This window comes from Tyto alba, unplaced genomic scaffold, assembly GCF_018691265.1.
Source record: "Tyto alba isolate M040663 unplaced genomic scaffold, T.alba_DEE_v4.0 Super-Scaffold_29, whole genome shotgun sequence".
In the NCBI taxonomy this organism is placed as follows: domain Eukaryota; kingdom Metazoa; phylum Chordata; class Aves; order Strigiformes; family Tytonidae; genus Tyto; species Tyto alba.
The window spans coordinates 13,235,119-13,259,429 of record NW_024881303.1 but is presented as its reverse complement, the minus strand read 5'-3'; the positions used below and the strand labels follow the sequence as shown (position 1 = coordinate 13,259,429).

The window sequence follows — 24,311 nt, the reverse complement described above, 5'->3', positions numbered from 1 at the left end:
AGGGATTGCCTTCCCTCTGAAATCCATAAAAGTCTCAAAGAACTAAGAAAATTACTTCTGTAAGAGTGACTTCCAGTAAGTGCTGGGTTTGAGGTGAAGTTGGGGGGCGTTTTGTAAGCCTGGGATCAGTATCTCACTGCTGACTTGAGTTATAAATGTAGCCTTTGCATACTGAAATAAATAGTTTTCTGCATGAGTTCAGAAGTAAACTGATCACATGCACCCCTACGCTTAATCATGAATTAAAAAACTAGATATTGAAACAGCTGAAGATTCAGTCATTCAATTTACAAAACTAAGGTCAAATACCTTTTAAAATACTGATAGTAGTGACATTTTTTTCTATAGAAATACCTTTTTGAGTTGCAAGCAGGTTCAGGAAGGGGATTTTAATCCTTTCTCTTTAAGGGAATTAAGCTTGGGGGCTTTGACCAACGACCTTTTCTGGCATTGCTTGCTTGCTTTGGCTTTTTAAAGTGTAAAGGAAGGTGCTAGTGTAGCACAGGTATGGGTGTGTTTGGAGGTTTGTTGGTTTGCTTTATGGAAATCATTTTAGTACCTTACAAATGTAGTTATAGGAGTTATGTACAATTCTAGGTTATCCCAAGTGTTGTTCTGGGTCCCATTATAGACCACCCACCTAAACGTGGAGCATTTCTGCTCCTTAGATCTTGTCCTTACTGTGTGTAATGATTGTGGAGAGACTGACTGCATATAAGTAATTAAGAAATGCCATTCTGACTACCATATCACTGTCTCCCTCGATTATAGTTTCTTTCATATGATGAGACTTGGCTTGAGCTGTCTTTACCTTATGAAATAAAACTTCTATGTAGTTAAAAATTTCGTATGAAAAATTTCCCAAGGGAGAATTTACTGTGGAGCTAAAGATGATAATACGTTATTCCTTCCGCACATAATTGAAGAGAGCATGACTGCAACTGGCTTTCTCTGAACCGTCATATTTGGACTGCATTCACTCCCGTAGAAGTGGAGCACTGTACACACAAAACATGAAGTTTCATAAGAATTTACCCTACAGTGTTGAGGGGAGAGGGCTTCCACTGTTTTTCTACAAGGGCAGAAGGGTATTCATATAACTACCTCAAACTATTCTAGGCATTTCTGTGATCCAGAAGACCACACTGAGGGTGTTCGTGCTATCGTGAAGGCCTTGCCATAAATATTTTTCTAGTACTCTGGCTGTAGAATTAGAAATGCAAGAGGATTAGAGATAGGAAAGCAAGTGATTTGCTCTGATTACTACTTGTTTGGGGTTTTTGCTTTGATTTTGGTCTCAAATACTACCAAATTACTATTAAATATAGGAAAAAGAAAAAAAGTATTTTAATTTTTTTTTTTTGGCCGAAGTTGTTTTTCGTGCAAAATGTTTTCTTTCTACATACGTTATATGGCATTTGCCAGGAGCAGATCTTGTCTGTCTTGCCAAGTCCCTACTTCTCATTCTGTTTTTCTGAAACTACTTAATAAGTTTTACTTCACCATTTTTAATTAAGTTATAGAGGAAACGTGTCATATTGCCAATCTTCTGGATGGCTGATTTCAGTGACTTCTCACATAGCTGTGAGAAGGGCCAGGTCCTCTGTGTATTCAAGAAAAGGGACATTCATCTTGTAGATTACGGCACAACTATTTTTCACCCTGATTGCGCAAGCTAAAGCTTTTTCTCTCCATAGGCTTTAACTGAACATGGGAGATTGTGCAAAAAGCTAGTTTATCTTGTCTTTGCTACGATTTTCTTTAACTTAATTTACAACATCTTCCTCACACTCCTTTTGGCACAGTAGATGAGGCTGAAGCAATTAAAGGAATACAAAGTGTCTTACCTAAACTGGCTTTTAGTTGCAAGTAGACTAGCATTTAAATACCAGAATCCTAGACTTGTTCTTTATACTATAAAGTCTTGTTGCACATGGAGTATTTCTGGTTTTAAAATGAGACTCATTGGGGGGTTTTGACCCTACTTTCTCTGCAATTCAGCAGCAGTGTATATAAACAATTACTTGAATCCTTTTTCCTATCTCCTGCTTTTTTTTTTTTTTTTTTTTCTCCCTTACTTTACTTTTCTCATTAGTATTTTTTTCCTGGTAGCAATTTCACAGTAATGAAATACTGTGTCTTGCTTTGTAAGCTACAAGAACTTCATGACATTTTGGTGCAGCAGATAACTGTTTTGGAAGAATGAGCGTGTTAGCACTTGGAACCATAGCTTGAACTGACATCCTAAGAGATGCCAACTTACATTCATTCCTGAGCACGCGCATCCTTTTTTCCCCAGTGGAGGAGCCTGGGGTATGTGTGCCCGATATCCTAGCTGGGCATGCATGCTTTAAAATCAAGTTACGCTTCCGTAGTGAATTACAGGTCAGTTTTTCCTTTGTTAGGCAGGATATCCTACCCGAGCTTCCTTATTTCTCATGCAGTGCTTCTGAAGAGGTGGATACACCGGCCCAGGATCTCAGGAAATGCATGTGGGGTTCAGAGGCAGGGGGCTTTTTTTGTTTGCTTGTTTTTCCCCCTTCTCTACATCCATACAAATGAAAACAGGATTTTTCAGTCTGTGGGTCACCCAGTGACCTTAGTGTACTTTTGGGGAGTCAAGGGAGTTGCTCTGGAACTTCCCTGCCCCTTCCACACACATTCAAGAACCAGCCAGGACCAGGGGCTGGAGGGGCCCAGTTTGGGCAAAGAGGAAGAGCAGCAGTGAGCTAAACTCTTGTCATACGTTAGATCAGTCAAACCTATACACAGGGCTGTGGTGTACACGTACTCGGCAGCTGTAAAAGGGCTTTAAGGATTGTTAAAGATTAAATGAGATTCTGAAGGAAAAGTCCCCTTTCTCGCTGCTGTGCTTGATGTGTTGATGTCCTATGTCTTGCAAAAGACTGGGATTAATGGTTCGGGCGCTGGATTCATGAAACTGGAAATCGCGTCCCGCTGGAGGACCGGGGTATGCGGAGCACCCCAGGTACGCGGGTCGGGGCTGGCTCCTCTCTGGAGAGCAGCCGTGAGGCATCTGCCGCCGGTGGTGACAAGCTGGCCGGCTGCTTGCTTCATGGAAAAATCGCGCTTCTGCCACCTCTTTTTATGGCTTCTGGCTTTATTTTTAGCACCAAATAAACGTTTTTCTTTCGACAAACGAGCCCCGGGCCTGCTTTAGGTTCCAGGTAAGGGGGCGGCAGCAGCAGGACGCATCCCCCCCGGGCCGGGCTGCCGAGGGAGGGGTGGCGGCCCCTTCCCCTCGCCGCTCAGCCACCGCCCTCTCCTTCCAGAAGCAGCTTGGAACGCACGGAGTGGGGGTGAGGCGCGGAAACGCCGCCGGGCAGGCGCCGCCTTTTCCCCGCTCCCGCCCCGGGAGCCGAGCGGGGCCGCGGCGGCACCGGGGGCCGCGGCGGCACCGGGGGCCGCCCCCTCAGCGCGGCGGCGGGGGGGGCGTGGCAGACTGCCCTTCCCAGGCTCCCCCGCGGCGGGCGGAGCGGCGCGGAGAGGAGCGGCTGCCCCCGTCCCTGTCCGTGCCTCGGCATGTCCGACACCGGCGGCGGCGGCGGCGGCCCCGGCGGCGAGGAAGGCAGCATGGAGGTGTCGGGCTCGGCGGTGCAGAACGTGGCCGACGTGTCGGTGCTGCAGAAGCACCTGCGCAAGCTGGTGCCGCTGCTGCTGGAGGACGGCGGCGAAGCCCCGGCGGTGCTGGAGGCGGCGCTGGAGGAGAAGGGCGCCGTGGAGCATATGCGCAAGTTCCTCTCCGACCCGCAGGTCCACACGGTGCTGGTGGAGCGCTCCACCCTCAAAGGTGAGGGGAGAGCCGGGCGGCCGGCGCGCTGTCAAAATGGCGGCGGCGGCCGCTGCTGCTGCCTTGGGCCGCCGCCCTGGCGCGGGGTGGGAGGGGCCCGCCGCCGCCGCCGCCGCCGGGCTGGGTGTGAGGCGGGGAGCCGGCTGCCTCCGCCCGGCCCGGCCCGGCCCGGCCCGGCCCGGGCGGGTGATGGCGGAGGTGCGCTGTGCGGCCTGCCCTGCCGGGAGAGGGACCGACAGCGCCTCGGCGGGAGGCGCTTCGCACTGCGGCCTCCTTCCCGGCACGGCAGTTAACCGACCTAAAACGGAACAAAGAAACCTCCAAAAACCTGGAGAAAAAAAGACCAAACGAACCTCAAAAACTGAATCAACCTGTAAAAAGTGCTAATCTGTAGTTAGCGAAACTCCAGTGTTGATAAATCAAGGCGTGGACCTTGCAGTGTCTTTGTTTAGTTGCTAAAGCCTGGTGTCCATGCTGCCTGTAAACGGCTCTTGGAGACCTCATCGAATGCTGCATTAAATACTACAGCTGAGTTGGCACTCAGGCTTGAGAAACATCTCAGTTATCTACATGCTGGTATTACTATTTATTTCAAAAATGACTTTATTATCATGAAATCTACTGCTAAATAGGCACTTACTGCCATAGAATCCAGCCTAATTAACAATAATAACATATAACTAGGCTTCATTAATAACACAGGCTTTTACTATTACACAAGGCATAGTCTTCATACGGCTATATGCCTGCCAGTCTGAGCTTGCAAAATTGTAATATTAAACTTCTGGATCTCTATTAGTAATGTGCTGTTGGTTCAGTCCCTGTAGTAGATGTATATAAAATCTTGGTACGGTCATACTTCATACCGCATTATTTAACATGTCAACAGCTGCAGTGGAAGATACTAGATATGTGCCCTGCAGTTGCTGCATACCGAGGAAAAGATGAAGAAGGTTCTTCTGCTTGTTGTCTATTCACTGTGAACCTGAGATCTTGCTTAGAATATCCTGTCTTTGTTTATCCTTGTGCCTATTTCTGCTGATTATCTTCCTCCTTCCTCTTCCAAAGCCTGAGACTTCTTTTTCAGCACAGATAACAGATTTTTTTAGAGGGGGAAGAAAAGAACAACAGTCTTAATGAATTCATGATACAGTGCTTAACAAGATTTAAAGAAATTCCACTGGATGTTAATAGGTTATGTAGATGACTTCTAAATTTTTCTTATGTCTGGCTCATGAAGTTGGTTATCCTTAGTTTGGGTTGGAAGTAATGGAAGACCGTGGTGATCAGTTAGCTCCAGGCTTGTCACATAGTTATTGTTATAAATGTATGGTTGCAAAACAGATTGAGACACTTACTACGTGTTTTAGAAGCAAAATACTAATTTATCATGGGCAGAAGGCATTTCCATCCCTGTCTTCTGGTTTAATAGCAGTTACCTGGGGAGGGTGGATTTTCAGATTGATAGCCAGTCTTCAGATTTAACAGATTTGGAACCTCCAGCAGCGTACAGAAATCTTGTTTACTCTGACCCTCTTAAAAACAATATTATTATTGAAACTTGTGCGTGGCCTGTATAGCATGAAGTAAATTATTGACTATAAATACAATAAAATAAAATCTGAGTAAAGAAAGCTGTTGCGTGGTATCACTAGCTGCACAGCCTGCCAACAGCTTTCATACGGGTTCCTGTGGTGTCTAGTGTAGTGTTGTTCTGTGACCAGGCTTCTGGTGCTCAGGATCACAAATGTGACACCCTAAGGCTGTATCTCCTATGAAGGACCAAATGAAATCAAAGCAGAACAAGAGTCCACTGTAATGTGTCCAGTCAGAGTGTGTCCCCCAACAGGGAGTAACCTTCTGCGCCAAAATCACTGCATTGCAGCACAACTGCCTGCATCCCCAGCAATTACGTCATCTGTGATCCATTGGCTGTGGTAATGCCCGAGTACTTTCCATGGCTTGGGTTTTTGTTTTGTCTGGATGTTTTTTTTTGTTCAGAGACTTATTTTCCAAATCACTTTCAAAGAAAAATGCAAAGCACAACCTTTAAAAGAAAAAAGCAGCTGTTTAATATTCTCACTGTAGTGTAGATATCCTGGCAACATATCTCTGCAAATAAATGCACATTCTGGACTGCAGAAGATTTTTCTGTTGGAATGTGAACTATAATCCACTTGTTGTAATGTTTTATCATTTTTTTATAGCAAACTAAAAAAGCTAATGGAGTTTCTTAAAAAGCAGTGAACCCACTCTGAATCTGAGGGATGTTGCAAAGATAAATTTAGCTTAATCTAATTAATTAAGCTGGTGTAGAAATGAAAAATTAGAAAATAGTCTGGTAATGGTAGATGATGGTTGAAAGTGGCAGATGCCTTAGAAATAAAGCATTTCTGACATTGCATATTTTTTGCAGAGGATGTGGGCGATGAAGGAGAAGAGGAAAAAGAGTTCATTTCCTACAGTATCAGCACTGACATTCATTATGGAATAAAATCAAACAGGTGAGTTAGTAAAATAGATCTTGACGTTTCTACTGTATGAATGCAAAACCTACCCAAGCAGATTTACCTACTTTACCTACAAATTTACCTCCAGTTTACCTAGTGCTTTATGCAGTGTTTTTATTCAGATGGGGCAGTAGCTTTGCAAGGTGGAGGCTCTGATAAAACGAGTATGTGTGTCGTGAGGCTGAAAATGAATGGATTTAGGACTTCTAGCTCTGAGGTTAAAGAAACAGAGTCTTATTAATTTGGCATACATGCAAATGTATCATACACACTTAGATTCAATAATCTTCAGTTAGGTCTGACTTAAAAATTTGTCAATTACCTTAATGCATATTTGAAGCTTCATAAGATGTGTGCTTCTTTAGCGTGCCCATACTGCAGAATCCTTATTAATAGCTAAGTTTGGCTAATTACTGAAGTAGAAAGGTGTATTTATTGGAAGGCTTCTGTTCAAGTCTCTTAGAAGAAGGTTTATAAAGTATGATGATGCAGGGTAGCATTTGACTCCTATGACCTGAACTTGCAGTCAGATTTAAGCTATTCTGTCACTTAAGTTTCAAAATGTTTAGTTGGTAACTCTCTTCTCTGTTCTGCAGCCTGGCATTCATTAAGCGTACACCAGTGATTGATGCTGACAAACCTGTGTCTTCCCAATTGAGAGTGCTCACTCTCAGTGAAGATTCTCCATATGAAACGTTACACTCTTTCATTAGCAATGCTGTTGCACCCTTTTTCAAGTCCTATATCAGAGAATCTGGCAAAGCAGACAGGTAATTCAGTATAAATACTGCACTTTTCTGCTAATGAATTAAAGTAGGTGTTTAATGAAAAAAATAACAGTAATTGTTCAAGGCAAGTGATGTGAAATTGTTTAAGCACACAGTTGCATATGCTGCTGTTGCTGATTGTGAGGAAGTAATTTAGATATCTTAAATGTATTGTGTATGGATTTTGTTTTGGCGTCTTATATGGAAACATCTGTGCTTTTCAGGGATGGAGATAAGATGGCTCCTTCAGTTGAGAAAAAGATTGCAGAACTTGAAATGGGCCTTCTGCATCTGCAGCAGAATATTGAAATTCCAGAGATTAGTCTGCCAATTCATGCAACCATTACTAATGTTGCCAAACAGTGTTACGAACGAGGAGAAAAACCAAAGGTTACAGATTTTGGTGAGAAGGCTGAGGATCCGTTATTCCTCAATCAGCTGCAATCTGGAGTCAACCGCTGGATTAGAGAGATACAAAAGGTAAAAAAAAAAAAACAAAAAACACACACACACAAAAAAAAAAAACACAAACAAAAAACCAAATAAATAGTAGACTTTGTGATAAGAACTTCTATGTAGTACTGTGCATCTCCTTCATGGTTTAACTGGTAAAATACTGCTCCATGCAGGATACTCTGAAGATCTGAGACCGTTTTTCTGAGTCACCAGAGAAACTAGTCTAAATTAGACTAAGTCTAATTCTAGACTAGGTTAAGCCTATTGTAAATTTAGAGTCTAGACTAAATTGTTCTGCAGGTAGCTGAGAGCATGACTATTTTATCTCTGTTGTAATAGACTCAGGTAACTGGCAGTAACCTTGTGAATTTTGTAATGGTTCTTCAAATATTTGCATCAGATTAAGAGAAACAGTTCTTGTTGGTTTGTTTTGTTATTTCCCCAGGTGCCTAAATTAACTGCATTTCTCCCTCCCTTCTCTTGTCTCTCTGTTACTTTTAAGGTGACCAAATTGGATCGAGATCCTGCATCAGGCACTGCATTACAGGAGATAAGCTTCTGGTTAAATTTGGAACGGGCTCTGTATCGCATTCAGGAAAAACGTGAAAGTCCAGAAGTTCTTCTGACTCTGGATATTCTGAAACATGGCAAACGCTTTCATGCAACTGTCAGCTTCGATACTGACACAGGTAAAATGTCTGTTCAATAAAATTTTTCACAACTGTCCTATGGAACTTAAGCTTTTAGGAAGCGTGAACATTGTGATACAAAGAGCAATGCTGTTTAGAGTAACGAGCTAATTAAAGCTACAGATTTGATTATATTAAAAATCTTTTCTATTACATTTAGGTCTGAAACAGGCTCTGGAAACTGTGAATGACTATAATCCACTGATGAAAGACTTTCCACTGAATGACTTGCTATCTGCTACTGAGCTGGACAAAATAAGGCAGGCCCTTGTTGCAATATTTACCCATTTGAGAAAAATCAGAAACACGAAATACCCAATCCAAAGGGCATTGCGTTTAGTGGAGGCTATTTCAAGAGATCTGAGCTCTCAGCTCCTTAAGGTGTTGGGAACCAGAAAACTGATGCATGTTGCCTATGAAGAATTTGAAAAGGTATGTTCATGGGTTTGTGATACTGGTGGCTGTACTTTTGAATTGAATAGTGACTTTAAGGAAGCATTTCATTTGGGAGTTAAATTTCTTAATCTGAAACTCTCTTCAGGTGATGGTTGCATGCTTTGAAGTATTCCAAACCTGGGATGATGAATATGAGAAGCTACAAGTTCTGCTGAGAGACATTGTGAAAAGAAAACGGGAAGAGAACCTGAAGATGGTGTGGCGTATCAATCCTGCTCATAGGAAACTCCAAGGTCGCCTTGATCAAATGAGGAAATTCAGGCGTCAGCATGAGCAGCTGAGGGCAGTTATTGTGAGAGTCTTGCGACCTCAGGTAATATTCTTGTTCATTATCAGACAGAAAATCTGTGCGGTTTCTTCAAGAGTGCTCAAGTGTTCATTGTTGATTTTAAAAGTTACTAAGACAAAACTAATGTAACATTCAGTTTCTCTGCTTCCAAGAACAGTCTAGTTTTGAACCTTTGCTAATAGGCCTAGCTTTAATTCCGATGTACATACATCACATACTACATGGTCATGTTAATAGACGCTGCAAGTCCACACGTAACATAGAGGAGATCAGTAAGTGTGTAAATATTTGAGCTTCGCTAAACCACAGTGGAAAATTAGTTTCTGCTGCACAGTAGTGGAAGTTTGTAAAGTAAACGTGTTACCCTGTTCCTAATGGAACTTAAGTCTGAAACGTGACTGGAAGTTTGTCAGGGATTCAGTACTAAGTTGTAGGGTTTTTTGCAGTGCTTGTTAGAACAGACTGTTTAGCTATTTGTAGGTAAGTTTTGAAGCATCCAACTCACTAAACTGTGATTCTAATGCAGGTAACTGCTGTTGCCCAGCAAAATCAAGGAGAGGTACCTGAACCACAGGATATGAAAGTAGCAGAAGTCCTTTTTGATGCTGCAGATGCTAATGCGATCGAAGAAGTCAATCTTGCATATGAAAATGTTAAGGAAGTAGATGGGTTGGATGTTTCCAAAGAAGGTACAGAAGCCTGGGAGGCAGCAATGAAACGATATGATGAAAGAATCGATAGAGTTGAAACAAGAATAACTGCTCGTTTGAGAGACCAGCTTGGTACAGCAAAGAACGCCAACGAAATGTTCAGAATCTTCTCTCGATTTAATGCCTTGTTTGTCAGACCTCACATTCGTGGTGCCATTCGTGAATACCAAACACAGTTGATCCAGCGTGTAAAAGATGATATTGAGTCTCTTCATGACAAATTTAAAGTACAGTACCCGCAGAGTCAAGCTTGTAAAATGAGTCACGTTCGTGATTTGCCTCCTGTGTCTGGGTCTATAATCTGGGCAAAACAAATTGACAGACAGCTCACCGCTTACATGAAGCGTGTTGAGGATGTCCTTGGCAAAGGTTGGGAGAACCATGTAGAAGGTCAGAAGCTAAAGCAGGATGGAGATAGCTTTCGCATGAAGCTCAACACTCAGGAGATCTTTGATGACTGGGCAAGAAAAGTTCAGCAGCGCAATCTTGGTGTGTCTGGCCGTATTTTCACCATTGAAAGCACTCGCGTTCGAGGTCGAACTGGAAATGTCCTGAAACTGAAAGTCAACTTTCTCCCAGAAATAATTACCCTTTCAAAAGAAGTGCGAAACCTGAAGTGGCTTGGTTTCCGTGTTCCGCTAGCGATTGTCAACAAAGCTCACCAAGCAAACCAGCTCTACCCATTTGCTATTTCTCTTATTGAAAGTGTCCGTACGTATGAACGAACATGTGAGAAAGTAGAAGAGCGTAACACTATCTCACTTCTGGTTGCTGGCTTGAAGAAAGAGGTGCAGGCTTTGATTGCAGAAGGAATTGCACTCGTGTGGGAATCGTACAAACTTGATCCATATGTCCAGCGTTTAGCTGAGACTGTCTTCAGTTTCCAGGAAAAGGTTTGTTTTATCTTTCACATTATGCAAAACTTTTACATTTATACATCAGTAATGCTTGGCCAACCAGAAGTGGAATTGGATAGCTGATGACCTGTTCTGTAGCTCTTTGGTTACACAGCTGATTGTGTTGGCACAGATTGGCCAGCTGAATGGGTCTTTTAGTACTACTAAAATTGATAGCCTTGCTGCATCTAAATAAAGGGAAGTGACTAACCATTACTGCATAATTATTGTTGTCTCTCTCTAACCTGTCAAACTAAACATCACACTTTTCCTAAACCATTTTAGGTGGATGATCTGCTCATTATTGAAGAGAAAATAGACCTGGAAGTGAGGTCATTGGAAACATGCATGTATGATCACAAGACTTTCTCTGAAATCTTGAACAGGGTTCAGAAAGCTGTGGATGACTTAAATCTTCATTCGTATTCCAATTTGCCAATCTGGGTCAATAAGTTGGATATGGAGGTAGGTTTGAGATCAAGGAGTAGTATATATTTAGAAGAAACATTTTAATCGGGTGCAAAATGTTTTTTGATTATACTCTTCATAGTCACCCAGGGAAAATTCTGTTTCCCCATTCTCTGAAAATATCAGTGTGTTTTCAGTATGCAGAAGATGCAACACTTGTTTGTTTTTGTTATTGACTTTTTGTGATCAAGTCCTTCAAGGAGAGTTTTGTCCTTTTAAGAAAAAAGTTTGAGAGAGCTTGACTGACTAGAAGGTGCTGGGGAGGGAGGTACATAAAAGGGTGGTGAAAATTTGCTATGCTGGTACTTGTTGCCTTCATGTTGTTTGGTTCTGCCTGTTGAGTTGTTTCGGGTCATTGAACACTAGGCCAACTTCACAGCAATTCCAATTATTGAACTCCATTAAAGTCCATGGGAACGGGTGAAGCTTTGAATTGATAATCACTGAAAATTTAACGAAACTCTTAAACTTCTTTAATGACTTCGTAAAGGAGCGGTTTGTTCTTTGAGGTGCTATGGTGTGCCTGGTGTCAGAATATACTGATAGTGGGGATCTTTATGCAGTGAGTATGCAGCTTTTTCCTCCAATGTGGCTTATTTTCTTTAGATTGAAAGAATCCTAGGTGTTCGTTTGCAAGCTGGACTGAGAGCCTGGACCCAAGTTCTTCTTGGACAAGCAGATGACAAAGCAGAAGTTGACATGGATACAGACGCTCCTCAAGTGAGCCATAAGCCCGGTGGCGAACCCAAGATCAAAGTAAGTTTTGTTGTGTTCTTTTTTTGTTTGTTTGTTTGTTTTTCCTTATTGTCAATTACTTAATGCCAGAATTATATCTCAGCTTCCATGGGAATTAATTATTTTTTTTCTCCAACTTGTTTTGGAAGACTACTTGTCTCTTCCTATTTAAGTGCAAGTTGATTTTTCAAAAGTGTATGCTGCTACTTGAAGTCCGAAATCCTTGTCTACATGTAATAGTATCTGCCAGTAAAACTGAGTGTGTTTATTGTTTCTGCAGAACATTGTACATGAACTAAGAATAACCAACCAGGTGATATACTTGAATCCACCAATTGAAGAGTGTAGATATAAACTTTATCAAGAAATGTTTTCTTGGAAAATGGTAATCCTGTCACTGCCAAGAATTCAAAGTCAGAGATACCAGGTAAGTGTAATGGAGCTCTATCTAAGTCTGAGCAACTGTTTTCACTTTGCAATTAATTGTGTTCGATATCTTAGTGTGTTGGTCTAGGACTGAATCTGAGTATCCTAGAAATTCATGCGTATCATGTGTATAATTGTGGTTCGTAGGTTGGAGTGCATTATGAGCTGTCTGAGGAAGAGAAATTCTATCGTAATGCATTGACAAGGATGCCTGATGGCCCTGCAGCTCTGGAGGAGTCATACTCCGCTGTCATGGGAATTGTGACTGAAGTGGAGCAGTATGTCAAGGTAAGAAGCTGACACCATGTAATGAAGCTAAATGAACGTGGACTTTTCTCTTGGTTTTCCTGAGGGTTGGGGGGACACATCTTTTGGAATATACTGGAGAAGTTCTGAACATTGTGAAATATCTCAATTAGGTTTGGCTGCAGTACCAGTGTCTGTGGGATATGCAGGCTGAAAACATTTACAACCGTCTTGGAGAAGACCTGAATAAATGGCAAGCCCTTTTAGTTCAGATAAGAAAGGCAAGAGGAACATTTGACAATGCAGAAACCAGAAAGGAATTTGGACCTGTTGTCATAGACTATGGCAAGGTAAGAAATTGTAATTATTGTTTGTGATAAATGCATTAAATTTCAAAATAGGTGTATGACAAAATATCAAGGCTGACAGATTACTGTTACATAATTTTATTTGATTGTAGGTACAGTCAAAGGTGAACTTGAAGTATGACTCCTGGCACAAGGAAGTGCTCAGCAAATTTGGCCAAATGCTTGGTCAGAATATGACAGAGTTTCATTCACAAATTTCTAAGGTAAGACAAGTCCAAATTGCAGTTTTTTCAGTTTCAGGTCAACTGTTCAAGACTTCTAAAACACTGATTTGTTCCCCAAACAGTCCCGTCAAGAGCTGGAGCAGCATTCAGTGGACACGGCCAGCACGTCAGATGCAGTAACGTTCATCACATATGTGCAGTCCTTGAAACGTAAAATCAAGCAGTTTGAAAAGCAAGTTGAGGTATGTTGTCTTGCTAATAATTCTTACTTCTGGAAATGTCAGGCTTAGCTCTTAAGATGCAGCTTCATGATATTCAGTTTCTCCTGAGAACAGACTTGAACTTCATATCCTGAGGAATCCTGTGAACTCTTGTGGGCACTTGTTAAAATATGTTGAGTATTTCACCTTGTGACTTAAGTTAGTGTTGTCTTTTTAACTTAATAACCACTGTCTCTTGTAGCTTTATCGCAATGGTCAGCGCTTGCTTGAGAAACAAAGGTTCCAGTTTCCATCCTCTTGGCTGTACATCGACAACATTGAAGGAGAATGGGGTGCCTTTAATGACATCATGCGTAGAAAGGATTCTGCCATTCAACAGCAGGTAGCAAATTTGCAGATGAAGATAGTTCAAGAGGACCGTGCAGTGGAGAGCCGAACAACTGACTTGCTAACAGACTGGGAGAAAACAAAGCCTGTAACAGTAAGTAGTGATGAATAATACTCATTCAGCAGATGAGGTAGATTTTCTGCATTCAATGAGAAGTAGGCAGTTTATGCTTTTTTGCAGTCTTTCATTTTAGATGATAGTAAAAGTCTTTTTGAGGGTCCTGTAATAACTTGCCAGTGTGTTGATTTTGGGGGAGGGGGTGAGGGGGAAGGTTGTGGAGGATGGCAAAGGGAAATTTACCGTCAAAACATAGGTTTCTGTTAGGTGCAAAAACTAAGACAGCTTTGGCTGAAATAAGGGATATGTCAGAGGCAGGCATGTAGGAGGATTCAGAAGCAAGCTGCTATATTTTTTTTCCCCTGAAAGTGATACTTAGTAAAGTCAAAAACTGTATGTAAAAGCGAGATGAGATTTATTCTGGATTAATATTGTCAGCAAACTGGAAATGGAAAAATATTGAAACAAACCAACATTTAGTATTTAGTCCTTGCTTTTAACTTGTCTTCAACTTGATCGAAGGATTTTTGGATTAATGTATCCAATGCAAAACTTTAGGGAAACCTGCGTCCAGAAGAGGCTCTTCAAGCTCTTACCATTTATGAAGGAAAATTCGGTAGGCTGAAGGATGATCGTGAGAAGTGTGCAAAGGCCAAGGAAGCTCTGGAGCTGACAGATACAGGACTACTCAGTGGCAGTGAAGAGCGTGTCCAGGTACAACTGCTGGCACAACTTCTGTCAGTTTCAGATAAAAATGTTTCAGTTCCATCTCTCTCTCCCCCTCAAAAGCACAACTTGCATATGATATATTAGTGTCAAGACACAATCTCCACACTCAATCAGTTGTAGCCTTAAGAGATTGTCTGTGATCTCTTCCTCAACTGTGTTATTCTTTTGAATCTATTATGTGACCTGCAAAGATCTCATCTAGGTCACCTGCTGTTGCAGTTCAGTTGAATTGACAAGCTGAAGGTTTACGACATGTTAAAAGTATCCTGTTTAAGTCCCCCACACCAATGACTGAGGAAATTAGGAATAACTGCTGTTGTTTGATCCATTCTTTACTATAGGTAGCCCTTGAAGAGTTGCAGGATCTCAAAGGCGTCTGGTCTGAACTCTCTAAGGTCTGGGAACAGATTGATCAAATGAAAGAACAACCCTGGGTTTCAGTACAGCCTCGCAAGGTACTTCACTTCTGTATACATAAACAGGGTAGCTACCAAAAGTATATGCAAATTAGGAATTAGACCTTTTGAGATGGATGTGTTCAGTTGTCATGTTCCAGATCGTTTTCAGGGATTAGGTACCTTTTTTATCAGTATCTTGTGATCGTGTTTCTTTTCATGCTAAGCTAAAAATAATTCACAGGGTTTGTCACAATTTAAGTAATTTTGTAAGAGATTTATGCAATTCCAGTAGTTTTGAAATTGAGATTGAACTGCATCCACGGAGAATAAACTGCTGTTTTTAAATAGGCTGTTGGACCTCATTAGGGAAACTTCATTATGTGGCTGAATGAACAGCATCAGTTCTAGTTCAGTGCTCAGGAGGTGGAGAGCGGTAGGAACATTAAGCAATAAACTGCCTGTGGGAATATTATGTCATCAATCTTAATCAGACCAATAAAATGACATTCCCAGCTATAAAGTGACCACATCTTATGCAAAGAGCTGTACTGTTGGTAATATCTCATTAGCAAGAAGTTTCTGTAAAATACAGAGACAACTTTAAACTTGTACAACTATGTGCACAGGACTTGGAGAGAAAGATTTAATTTCTTTTATGTTACTGACAGCTTCGACAAAACTTAGATGGCCTGCTGAACCAACTGAAAAACTTCCCTGCCCGTTTGCGACAGTACGCCTCTTATGAGTATGTTCAGAGACTCCTGAAGGGCTACATGAAGGTAAGTTATATACTCATTTCTAAAATACGTATTTATAGTTCAAATATGTATTAAAATATGTATTTATAGTTCAAGTTCAAGGATGTAACTTTCTTTCTTGTCTTACGTAGATAAACATGTTAGTCATTGAACTGAAATCTGAGGCACTTAAGGATCGTCACTGGAAGCAGCTGATGAAGAGGCTTCACGTTAACTGGGTTGTCTCAGAATTGACCCTGGGTCAGATCTGGGATGTCGATTTACAGAGAAATGAAGCAATCGTCAAAGATGTGCTGCTCGTGGCTCAGGGAGAGATGGCTTTGGAAGAGTTCTTGAAACAGGCCAGTATCAGCTTTTGAATGTATGCACATAATAGCAGATCAGAGCGGGGGCTGACACTTGTGTAGTAAACTTGTCAGTCTAAGCTGTTGATACAAGCCCTGAGACTCCATGGAGCACTCTGTTTTGGGGAACAGCTTAAATCTGTGTAAGCTTCCTCTGGTGAAACTTGCGTTATTTGGGAAAAGCAGTCCTTGATAAAGACTACAAAGACTCCACCTTGTTTAAGTTTTACCTTACTGCATCATATTCTCAGTATTTTTAACAAAAGTTTGAGCATAAACCCAGAGTCCTTGCGTTATAAAAGTAAAACCTGAATACTGTAATACATTTCTACTTTGTAGCTATCTTGGAGCAGAAACAATTGAGGTCATATCTTAAACATTTTTGTCTTCAGATAAGGGAAGTGTGGAACACTTATGAACTGGACTTGGTCAACTACCAGAACAAATGTCGTTTGATTCGTGGATGGGATGACCTTTTCAACAAAGTAAAAGAGCACATTAACAGCGTGTCTGCTATGAAGCTATCTCCATACTACAAGGTAAAATGGACAACAAAGCTAAAGAATCTTTGTTGAATTCTGCCTTCCCCTCTTCTTTAGTTTATGTATTTGTTAGTAGGGCCTATATTCAGTATTTAAGTTGACAGACAATTACTTGCATATGCATACTTTGTAACTCTCAAACAATTATTTCCACTAATAATTATTAGCAGTCAAACTCCTGATACTATTAAAATTAATATTAATGCGGGGTTTAAACTTCAGGTGTTTGAGGAAGATGCCCTTAGCTGGGAGGATAAGCTGAACCGTATCATGGCACTCTTTGATGTCTGGATAGATGTCCAAAGGCGATGGGTCTACCTGGAGGGTATCTTCACTGGCAGTGCAGACATCAAGCACTTGCTGCCCGTAGAGACCCAGCGGTTCCAGAGGTAACTTCTTAATTGCTTTGTTCTTTTCTTGCCTCCCTTGGGGCACCATGTGTACAGGCCAGCAACTTCATGACTTCAGTGTAGCGTACTCTTAAGTTGAAATGCTAACAGTATTCTTACATGGTCTGTCTGGGTTACAGCCCTGGTGTAGATGTAAGTTCAAGCAAACAAATATGGCAAGAGGTGCTTGTAGACAACTATGACAGAAAAAGATTTATAATAGACAAGCTGATGTACAATTTTTAGAAGATTATTGGGATTCAGGTGGGTTTTCTCGCTAGTTCCAGTCAGATACCTCAAGGACCTTTCTGGCATTGTGGCTGCAACAAGAAGGCTGATTTCTGTTGACGCAGCCTTTAGTCTCACCCTTCAAACATAATTTTCTTCCTCTGATTTAAGTTGCTCTGGTCATCCTTATTCGTTGTATGCACTTCCAGTCAGATTAAAGATTCATGTTTATGCATCTCTTCAGGCAGTGAAGAAAAGTAGACCTCCAGCAGTGGAATTAATAGATTGAACATTGCAAAGAAGTTAGATGATGTTGTTGTGGACTTGAGGTAGGTGAAGAGCTATTTTGGGAATTCAGCCTTGTGTTCCCTAGGGCAGCCACAACAATTAGAGAGGCAGTGGTCATTTAGAGACAAATAACTTTGGTGTTCTGCAGGCCTGTGGTTACTGAGTTTGCGCTCATGTACTGTGTTATTTCACTTGCAGCATCAGCACTGAATTTTTGGCACTTATGAAAAAGGTGTCGAAATCTCCACTCGTGATGGATGTTCTTAACATTCAAGGTGTGCAGAGGTCATTAGAGAGACTGGCAGACTTGCTTGGGAAGATACAGAAGGCACTGGGAGAATACTTGGAAAGGGAAAGGTCCTCTTTCCCTCGGTAAGAAGTTGACTTTTGAAGTAAAGTAATTAGTGTTTTTGTGCAGGAATTGGTGTACTGTTCTGTAAAGCCTGTGCCAATTTTTATCTATTGCATATATATAAGATGTTATGACCATTTAAATCTCTGTTGTCTAAATACAGAATTGAGTTATAGCTACTTCCCAGGAAGTGGGACTAAAACTTCCCTTTCTTTGGCTCATTTGTGGCTGGTTATAGGATTCAGACACTGCTTAAGGAACCATTGCAGCTGATTTCTGTAAACTTACAGGTTCTGTTTTGAACTGCTTAATTCTTGCATTTGATTGAAGGACAGTGTTTAAACTGTCATAACCCAGTATTCAAGTCATTGATTCTGACTTACCTGTAGTCCTCAATTAGCTTGTTACTTAGCATGAGAAAGGAAGTGTGAGAGAGGTACTGAGCGGGGGTTCTCCCTGCCTAATAGACTTACTTCAATCCCAAGCTCTAATGTGGGTATTTCAGGGATGGATAGGTAAAGAAAATAATCCACGATATGGAGCATGTATACGCTTTTGTATGGTGCAGACCACACGAACTGAGACTTAATCTTAGAACGGAAGTATAACTTCTAGTAAATGTATGGTCCATACGCTCTTGCAGTGTTGAGGAAATGAGTGTCAATTACTCCTGTATAGTGGCCATCTATGAAGCATAAATAAATTAAAAGTGATAGTTGGAGTTCTGATACAGATCTACCTTTATGTAATTATTAGGTTTTATTTTGTTGGTGACGAGGACTTGCTTGAGATCATTGGAAACAGCAAAAATGTTGCTAAGCTGCAGAAACACTTCAAGAAGATGTTTGCTGGGGTTTCTAGCATTATTCTCAATGAAGATAATTCTGTGGTTCTTGGGATATCCTCACGTGAAGGAGAGGAGGTATACCTGCGGTGTCTCTTTTTAAATAAAATTCTGGAAATAAGTGAACGTGGTCTGACTTAAACCTAATTCTTGCAGGTGCTGTTCAAAACACCTGTCTCCATCACAGAACATCCCAAGATCAACGAGTGGCTCACTCTTGTTGAAAAAGAAATGAGAGTCACCCTTGCTAAATTACTTGCAGAATCTGTTACCGAAGTAGAAATCTTTGGAAAAGCAACTTCGATTGATCCAGCAGTCTACATCTCTTGGATTGACAAATACCAGGTATCAATATGGAATACTTAAGTATACCACAACTTGGCTGCTTCACTGAGGAAAACCTATCTGATGAGGATTTTTGTTACACAGGCTCAGCTTGTTGTCCTGTCAGCCCAGATTGCGTGGTCTGAGAATGTTGAGTCGGCCCTCAATGGTGTGGGTGGAGTTGGAGACAACAGTCCGCTCCACTCTGTGCTAGCTAATGTTGAGGTCACACTCAATGTCCTGGCAGACTCTGTGCTGATGGAGCAGCCACCTCTTCGCAGAAGAAAGCTGGAGCACTTGGTAAGTAAAAATCTCCTTTCCTCTTTTGGGTTTACAGGCAAGGATTTTTAAAAGTTTAATAAAATATCTCATTAAGCTGCTTATTAATTGTAATTATGTGCTTTTGTTTGTAGATAAGGAGAGGAGTGGGGCATGGGAAGTTAAAGTCATCTTGGCTTATTTATATAGATTTTTAGAGGGAAATATCTGGCCTGTTTTAGAAGTACTTGTCTTCGTAGTTTCTGGCGAGTAAATACCTAGTTGAGTCATATAAGGGATTAACAGACTAACTGAAGCAGGGTACTTTGCTGAAAGCTACAGAAGTCCTTACAAGAGCAGTCAACATTGTTGATTTTGTCATTGTAGCAACAGATTTTAAGGCAGAGACTGTTGTTAGGTTGTGATTTGTAAGTAATGGCATTTTACAACGCTAATCTCAGAAGCTGTAGGATTCATGGCTTTATTAGCAATGGCTTGTGTTGCTGTGGTCTAAGGAGTTACTTCATTCTCCAGATCACTGAACTGGTGCACCAGAGAGATGTTACAAGATCACTGATCAAAAGCAAGATTGACAACTCCAAATCCTTTGAGTGGCTCAGCCAGATGCGGTTCTACTTTGACCCCAAACAGACAGATGTGTTGCAACAGCTCTCCATTCAGATGGCAAATGCCAAATTCAACTATGGTTTTGAGTACCTTGGTGTTCAGGATAAGCTAGTACAGACTCCTCTCACTGACCGCTGTTACCTAACAATGACACAAGCCCTGGAGGCAAGGCTTGGAGGATCACCATTTGGTAAGTTTGTACTGAAGTACAATAAAAACTTGAGACAAGTATATAAACTCTTATCCTCTCTAATATATAGCTTTATTGATAACATGCAGGTCACTTAACTAAGATACTGAAGAACAAAACAGTCTTTTGGGGGAAGTTGTAACAGTTTTAGGTTTCACTGAACCTTCTTGTCAGGGACCATCAGAATCACTATGCTGGCAGATTACATGAGTAGGTAGTGGTACTTCAGATGATAAAAACCACTAAAACATGTCTGTCCCGCTTCAAAAATAGGTCCTGCTGGAACTGGAAAAACAGAATCTGTTAAGGCTCTTGGACATCAGCTTGGCCGCTTTGTGTTGGTTTTCAACTGCGATGAAACATTTGACTTCCAGGTAAGCTGTTTGATTTCAAAAAATGTAGTCTTTGCTAACAAGCAATAGGAATTTCTTCAGAACTCTGAAACAGCCAGCAGTGTTTATTTTTAGTATGATTATCTGTAAGTCTTAACTGAGCCAATGGGTCATAGATGCTCTGTAACAAAAAGTACTTAAAGCAAAAATGGGGCAAAACATTGCTGGGGTAAGGGCTCTGGTTTTTTATATCTTGTAGTTCTGTAGCAGGAAATGGAGGGAAAGGAATAGGAATTATGGGCGAGGGGCTTAAAGCTGGCTTTAGAAAAGTAACTTAAGCTATTTAGTTTGTGTTGATAGTACTGCTTTAATGGAGAACAGATGAGAATGAGACTGCCAGAGTAGTTGTACTATTACCAAATTATCCTTTGTGACATAACTGTGGAGTTTGCCTCAGAACATGAAAGATTCTTTAAAATGAAGAAAATTTATCCAGATATTTCAAAGCCAATGAATGACATTTTCAAACTGAGAACCAAATGAAATGCCTCTGTAGACTGTAACATGGCAAACATCTCACAATAAAAACCTTGCTCAGGTGTATGTATAGAAAAACAATATAAAACATGGACAATGAATCATGATACTTCATGGACTCCGCCATGCTGCCATCTGTTTTGGGGTTTTTTCTGTATAACTGTATTTGGATCAGACCAGGGGTCCAATTAGTCAGCATTCGGCCTGTAACAGTGACTGTAAGAAAATACCTAGGGAGTAGTAAGATCACATAGCATGTGATACTCCTTCCTTGCCTCCCAGCCCTTTTCCACCTCTGACAGTTGTGAGGATCAGGAGGTCCCAAGTTGAAATGGGTTACTCTATTTGTGCCCCTGTGAACCTTTCTCCAGGTACTCATTTCTCCCCTTAAATCCATATGTACACTTGCTTCTGTAGCATTCTCTGCCAAAATGTTCCGCTGCATTACTATGCACTTCATGAAGGAGCACCTTCTTTTGTCTTTTTTTTAGTGATTCCTTAGTTCTTGTAGTGAAAAACACAGGGAACAGTTGATTCCTATTCACCCTAAACAAGTGGTGTTTAGGCCTCCATCTGTTGTGGTTTAAACCTAGCCAGCAGCCAAACACCACGCAGCTGCTTGCTCACCCTCCCCTGCCCAGGGGCCAGGGGAGAAAATTGGAGGGGTAAAGGTAAGGAGACTCATAGGTTGAGAAAAAAACAATTTAATAATTGACATAAAATAAAATAGTAATGGCAATAATGATAGTAATAATAGAATATACAATGAGGGATGCACAACACAGTTCCTCACCACCCACCTACCGATGTCCAGCCCATTGCAGGCTGGTGATCCCAGAGGGGAGAAAATCCCAAAACCACAGTCCTGGAAGAGCCTGAGCTTCCTGGCCCACCCTCATCTATATATATGTAGATACAGATATAGATATATATAAATCATTTATATGAGTGCGATGTTACAGGATATGGAATATTTCATTGGCCAATCTGGCTCCGTTGCTCTGCCTGTGCTTCCTCCCAGCTTCTCGTGCACCTGCACACAGGCAGGACGTGGGAAGTTGAAGAGTCCTTGATTTCTTAGCAACAGCTGAAAACTTCAGGGTATTATCAACATTCTTCTCATACCAAATCCCGTACTAAATACAAAACATAGCACTGTTCTAGCTACCGAGAAGAAAAATAAACTCTATCCCAGATGAAACCAGGACACTATCATATTCCCTCATGTTGCCTTTTGCAGAATCATACCTTAAAGGTTGTTTTTTAGGTGGAAGCCTTATCATACATACTCTGGCCATCCAATTTGCCCTTCTGAAATGTTTTGTAACTCCAGTATTCTCCTTGCAATAAAGGACTAGAACTGCACCTGGTATTAATGGTATCAGCAAACAAAACATTATGCAGTGGACTTAATTGTTTTGTGGATACACTGCAGTACAGTATGTAGTAATAGGAGGCTGTGATCATCTTCTGTGATTCTGTGAAGCAGTGAACATCTGAAAGTCAGTTAGAACCCATCTGTAACTCTGACAGTACTACAGAGATGGTAACCTACATATAAATACAGCTTCTTTCTGCCTTGGACTCATTGTATGAAGTGCTCTTCTCTGCTCCTTTTGCTTATGCACAGGCAAGAATAATTGTGCAACTTCAGTGAATTTTCCCTTCTCTGTGCAGGCAATGGGACGCATCTTTGTGGGACTTTGCCAAGTGGGTGCATGGGGCTGCTTTGATGAGTTCAACAGACTGGAGGAGCGTATGCTCTCTGCTGTTTCACAGCAAGTTCAGTGCATCCAGGAAGCCTTGCGGGAACATTCCAACCCCAACTATGACAAGAGTACGTAATTGTTCATTCCTAGTAGTGTCGTACATCATCTCTAACATCCTTCATGTTGTTTTGTTGCTCAGTTACATTTTTCCCAAGGATGAAGCCACTTTCTATCAAAACTTAAAGACATGAAGTAACTTCCAGCTTGTAGAAATTTGTATGTGAGTATTTGAGTTGCAGTACTGGAGGACCTGCTGTTCATTACTGTAGGGAACTAAAATACAGTGACTTCTGTTCTCAGGGTGTAACTAGTCAATGACTCACATGTAACTAAATGCACTTTCTTTTCAGCTGCAACACCTATTACTTGTGAGCTGCTGAACAAACAAGTCAAAGTGAGCCCTGACATGGCTATCTTCATCACCATGAACCCTGGCTATGCAGGCAGATCAAATCTGCCTGACAATTTGAAGAAGTTGTTCCGTAGCTTGGCAATGACAAAACCAGACCGTCAGTTGATTGCCCAGGTCATGTTGTACTCCCAAGGTTTCCGTACAGCTGAAGTGCTTGCCAATAAGATAGTACCATTCTTCAAGTGAGTAACAAGTTTGGTTTCAGTCAGTAAAAATAGAGTTTACTGTTCAAAGCTATAATGTTCTTTTACAACTCATTAAGCACATTGTGCAGCAGTCATTTCAAGTAAACAATGACATTTACTGAGTGTTGTGTTGGTGCTTACTGAGAATCAAACTGTATTTTGTCTGTTTTGGTTCTTAGGCTTTGTGATGAACAGTTGTCCTCCCAAAGTCACTATGATTTTGGCTTGAGAGCACTGAAGAGCGTGCTGGTTAGTGCAGGTAATGTGAAGAGGGAGAGGATTCAGAAGATAAAGCGGGAGAAAGAAGAACGTGGTGAAGTTGTTGATGAGGGAGAAATTGCTGAGAACTTACCTGAACAAGAGGTAATGAATGTGTGAACTCTTCTGTGCTAACGTACAGAACGCACACTAAACCCTGCAATGTTTACCATTTAGTGATTTAGTGTTAAGCCATGCAAGCAAAGTAATGTTAGTTACTAAAGGTGGTAACTGAATAGCTTAGAAGCACCAAGTTAAAAATGTTTTAGGAGTTCTTGAATCACAGTGAAAGACTTGTTCTTAGGAGGTGGTGCCTTCGTAATGCTTATTGCTGCTCAGTTCCTCAGCAGTTAATATCAAAAGCATAGTGAAGAGGCATAAGAAACTATAGTTGCATAAACTGAAAATCAGTAGGAATTCATTGTGTGGTTTCAAAGTTGAAACCCCATCAGTGGTAGTTTTTACCAGGACCACCCTGGTCTGGTGCTTTATCAATATTTAGTTGAAGTATTCCTTGTCAAACACATTGGGTAAAGCAAACTTTTAAAAAAAAAAAAAACAAACCTAACCAAAATGTGACTCTCCGCAGATCCTGATCCAAAGTGTATGTGAAACTATGGTACCAAAACTAGTTGCAGAAGACATTCCGTTGCTGTTCAGTCTCCTTTCTGATGTATTCCCTGGAGTACAGTATCATCGTGGGGAGATGACAGCCTTGCGAGAGGAGCTTAAGAAAGTGTGTCAGGAGATGTACCTTACCTATGGTGATGGAGAAGAAGTTGGTGGCATGTGGGTTGAAAAGGTAAAATATAACACTCAAAATGTGGAACTGAAGTTTATGTGTAAGACTAAACTTCCTTTTATATTATGAAAGGTGGAAAACTTTTTCC

The 24,311-nt window shown here is 41.2% G+C and overlaps 1 protein-coding gene across 1 annotated transcript in view; it reads left to right on the top strand.

Annotated features, from left to right (window-relative positions):
* Positions 1–3,475: 3,475 nt before the first annotated feature.
* DYNC1H1 (dynein cytoplasmic 1 heavy chain 1) overlaps positions 3,476–24,311 on the top strand; it is a 45,816-nt gene continuing 24,980 nt past the window's right edge. The window contains exons 1-32 of the mRNA XM_032981716.2: positions 3,476–3,811; positions 6,228–6,315; positions 6,918–7,091; positions 7,313–7,568; positions 8,047–8,233; positions 8,394–8,665; positions 8,775–9,002; positions 9,505–10,581; positions 10,870–11,049; positions 11,659–11,808; positions 12,068–12,214; positions 12,361–12,501; positions 12,633–12,809; positions 12,920–13,030; positions 13,114–13,233; positions 13,454–13,693; positions 14,216–14,371; positions 14,728–14,841; positions 15,453–15,563; positions 15,674–15,883; positions 16,279–16,425; positions 16,651–16,817; positions 17,532–17,705; positions 18,442–18,607; positions 18,686–18,874; positions 18,959–19,153; positions 19,646–19,928; positions 20,202–20,302; positions 22,475–22,634; positions 22,917–23,160; positions 23,343–23,526; positions 24,011–24,223. Coding sequence (XP_032837607.2) covers positions 3,544–3,811; positions 6,228–6,315; positions 6,918–7,091; positions 7,313–7,568; positions 8,047–8,233; positions 8,394–8,665; positions 8,775–9,002; positions 9,505–10,581; positions 10,870–11,049; positions 11,659–11,808; positions 12,068–12,214; positions 12,361–12,501; positions 12,633–12,809; positions 12,920–13,030; positions 13,114–13,233; positions 13,454–13,693; positions 14,216–14,371; positions 14,728–14,841; positions 15,453–15,563; positions 15,674–15,883; positions 16,279–16,425; positions 16,651–16,817; positions 17,532–17,705; positions 18,442–18,607; positions 18,686–18,874; positions 18,959–19,153; positions 19,646–19,928; positions 20,202–20,302; positions 22,475–22,634; positions 22,917–23,160; positions 23,343–23,526; positions 24,011–24,223 — 6,630 coding nt within the window. The 5' untranslated portion in view covers positions 3,476–3,543. The remainder of the gene's footprint in view (positions 3,812–6,227; positions 6,316–6,917; positions 7,092–7,312; positions 7,569–8,046; positions 8,234–8,393; positions 8,666–8,774; positions 9,003–9,504; positions 10,582–10,869; positions 11,050–11,658; positions 11,809–12,067; positions 12,215–12,360; positions 12,502–12,632; positions 12,810–12,919; positions 13,031–13,113; positions 13,234–13,453; positions 13,694–14,215; positions 14,372–14,727; positions 14,842–15,452; positions 15,564–15,673; positions 15,884–16,278; positions 16,426–16,650; positions 16,818–17,531; positions 17,706–18,441; positions 18,608–18,685; positions 18,875–18,958; positions 19,154–19,645; positions 19,929–20,201; positions 20,303–22,474; positions 22,635–22,916; positions 23,161–23,342; positions 23,527–24,010; positions 24,224–24,311) is intronic.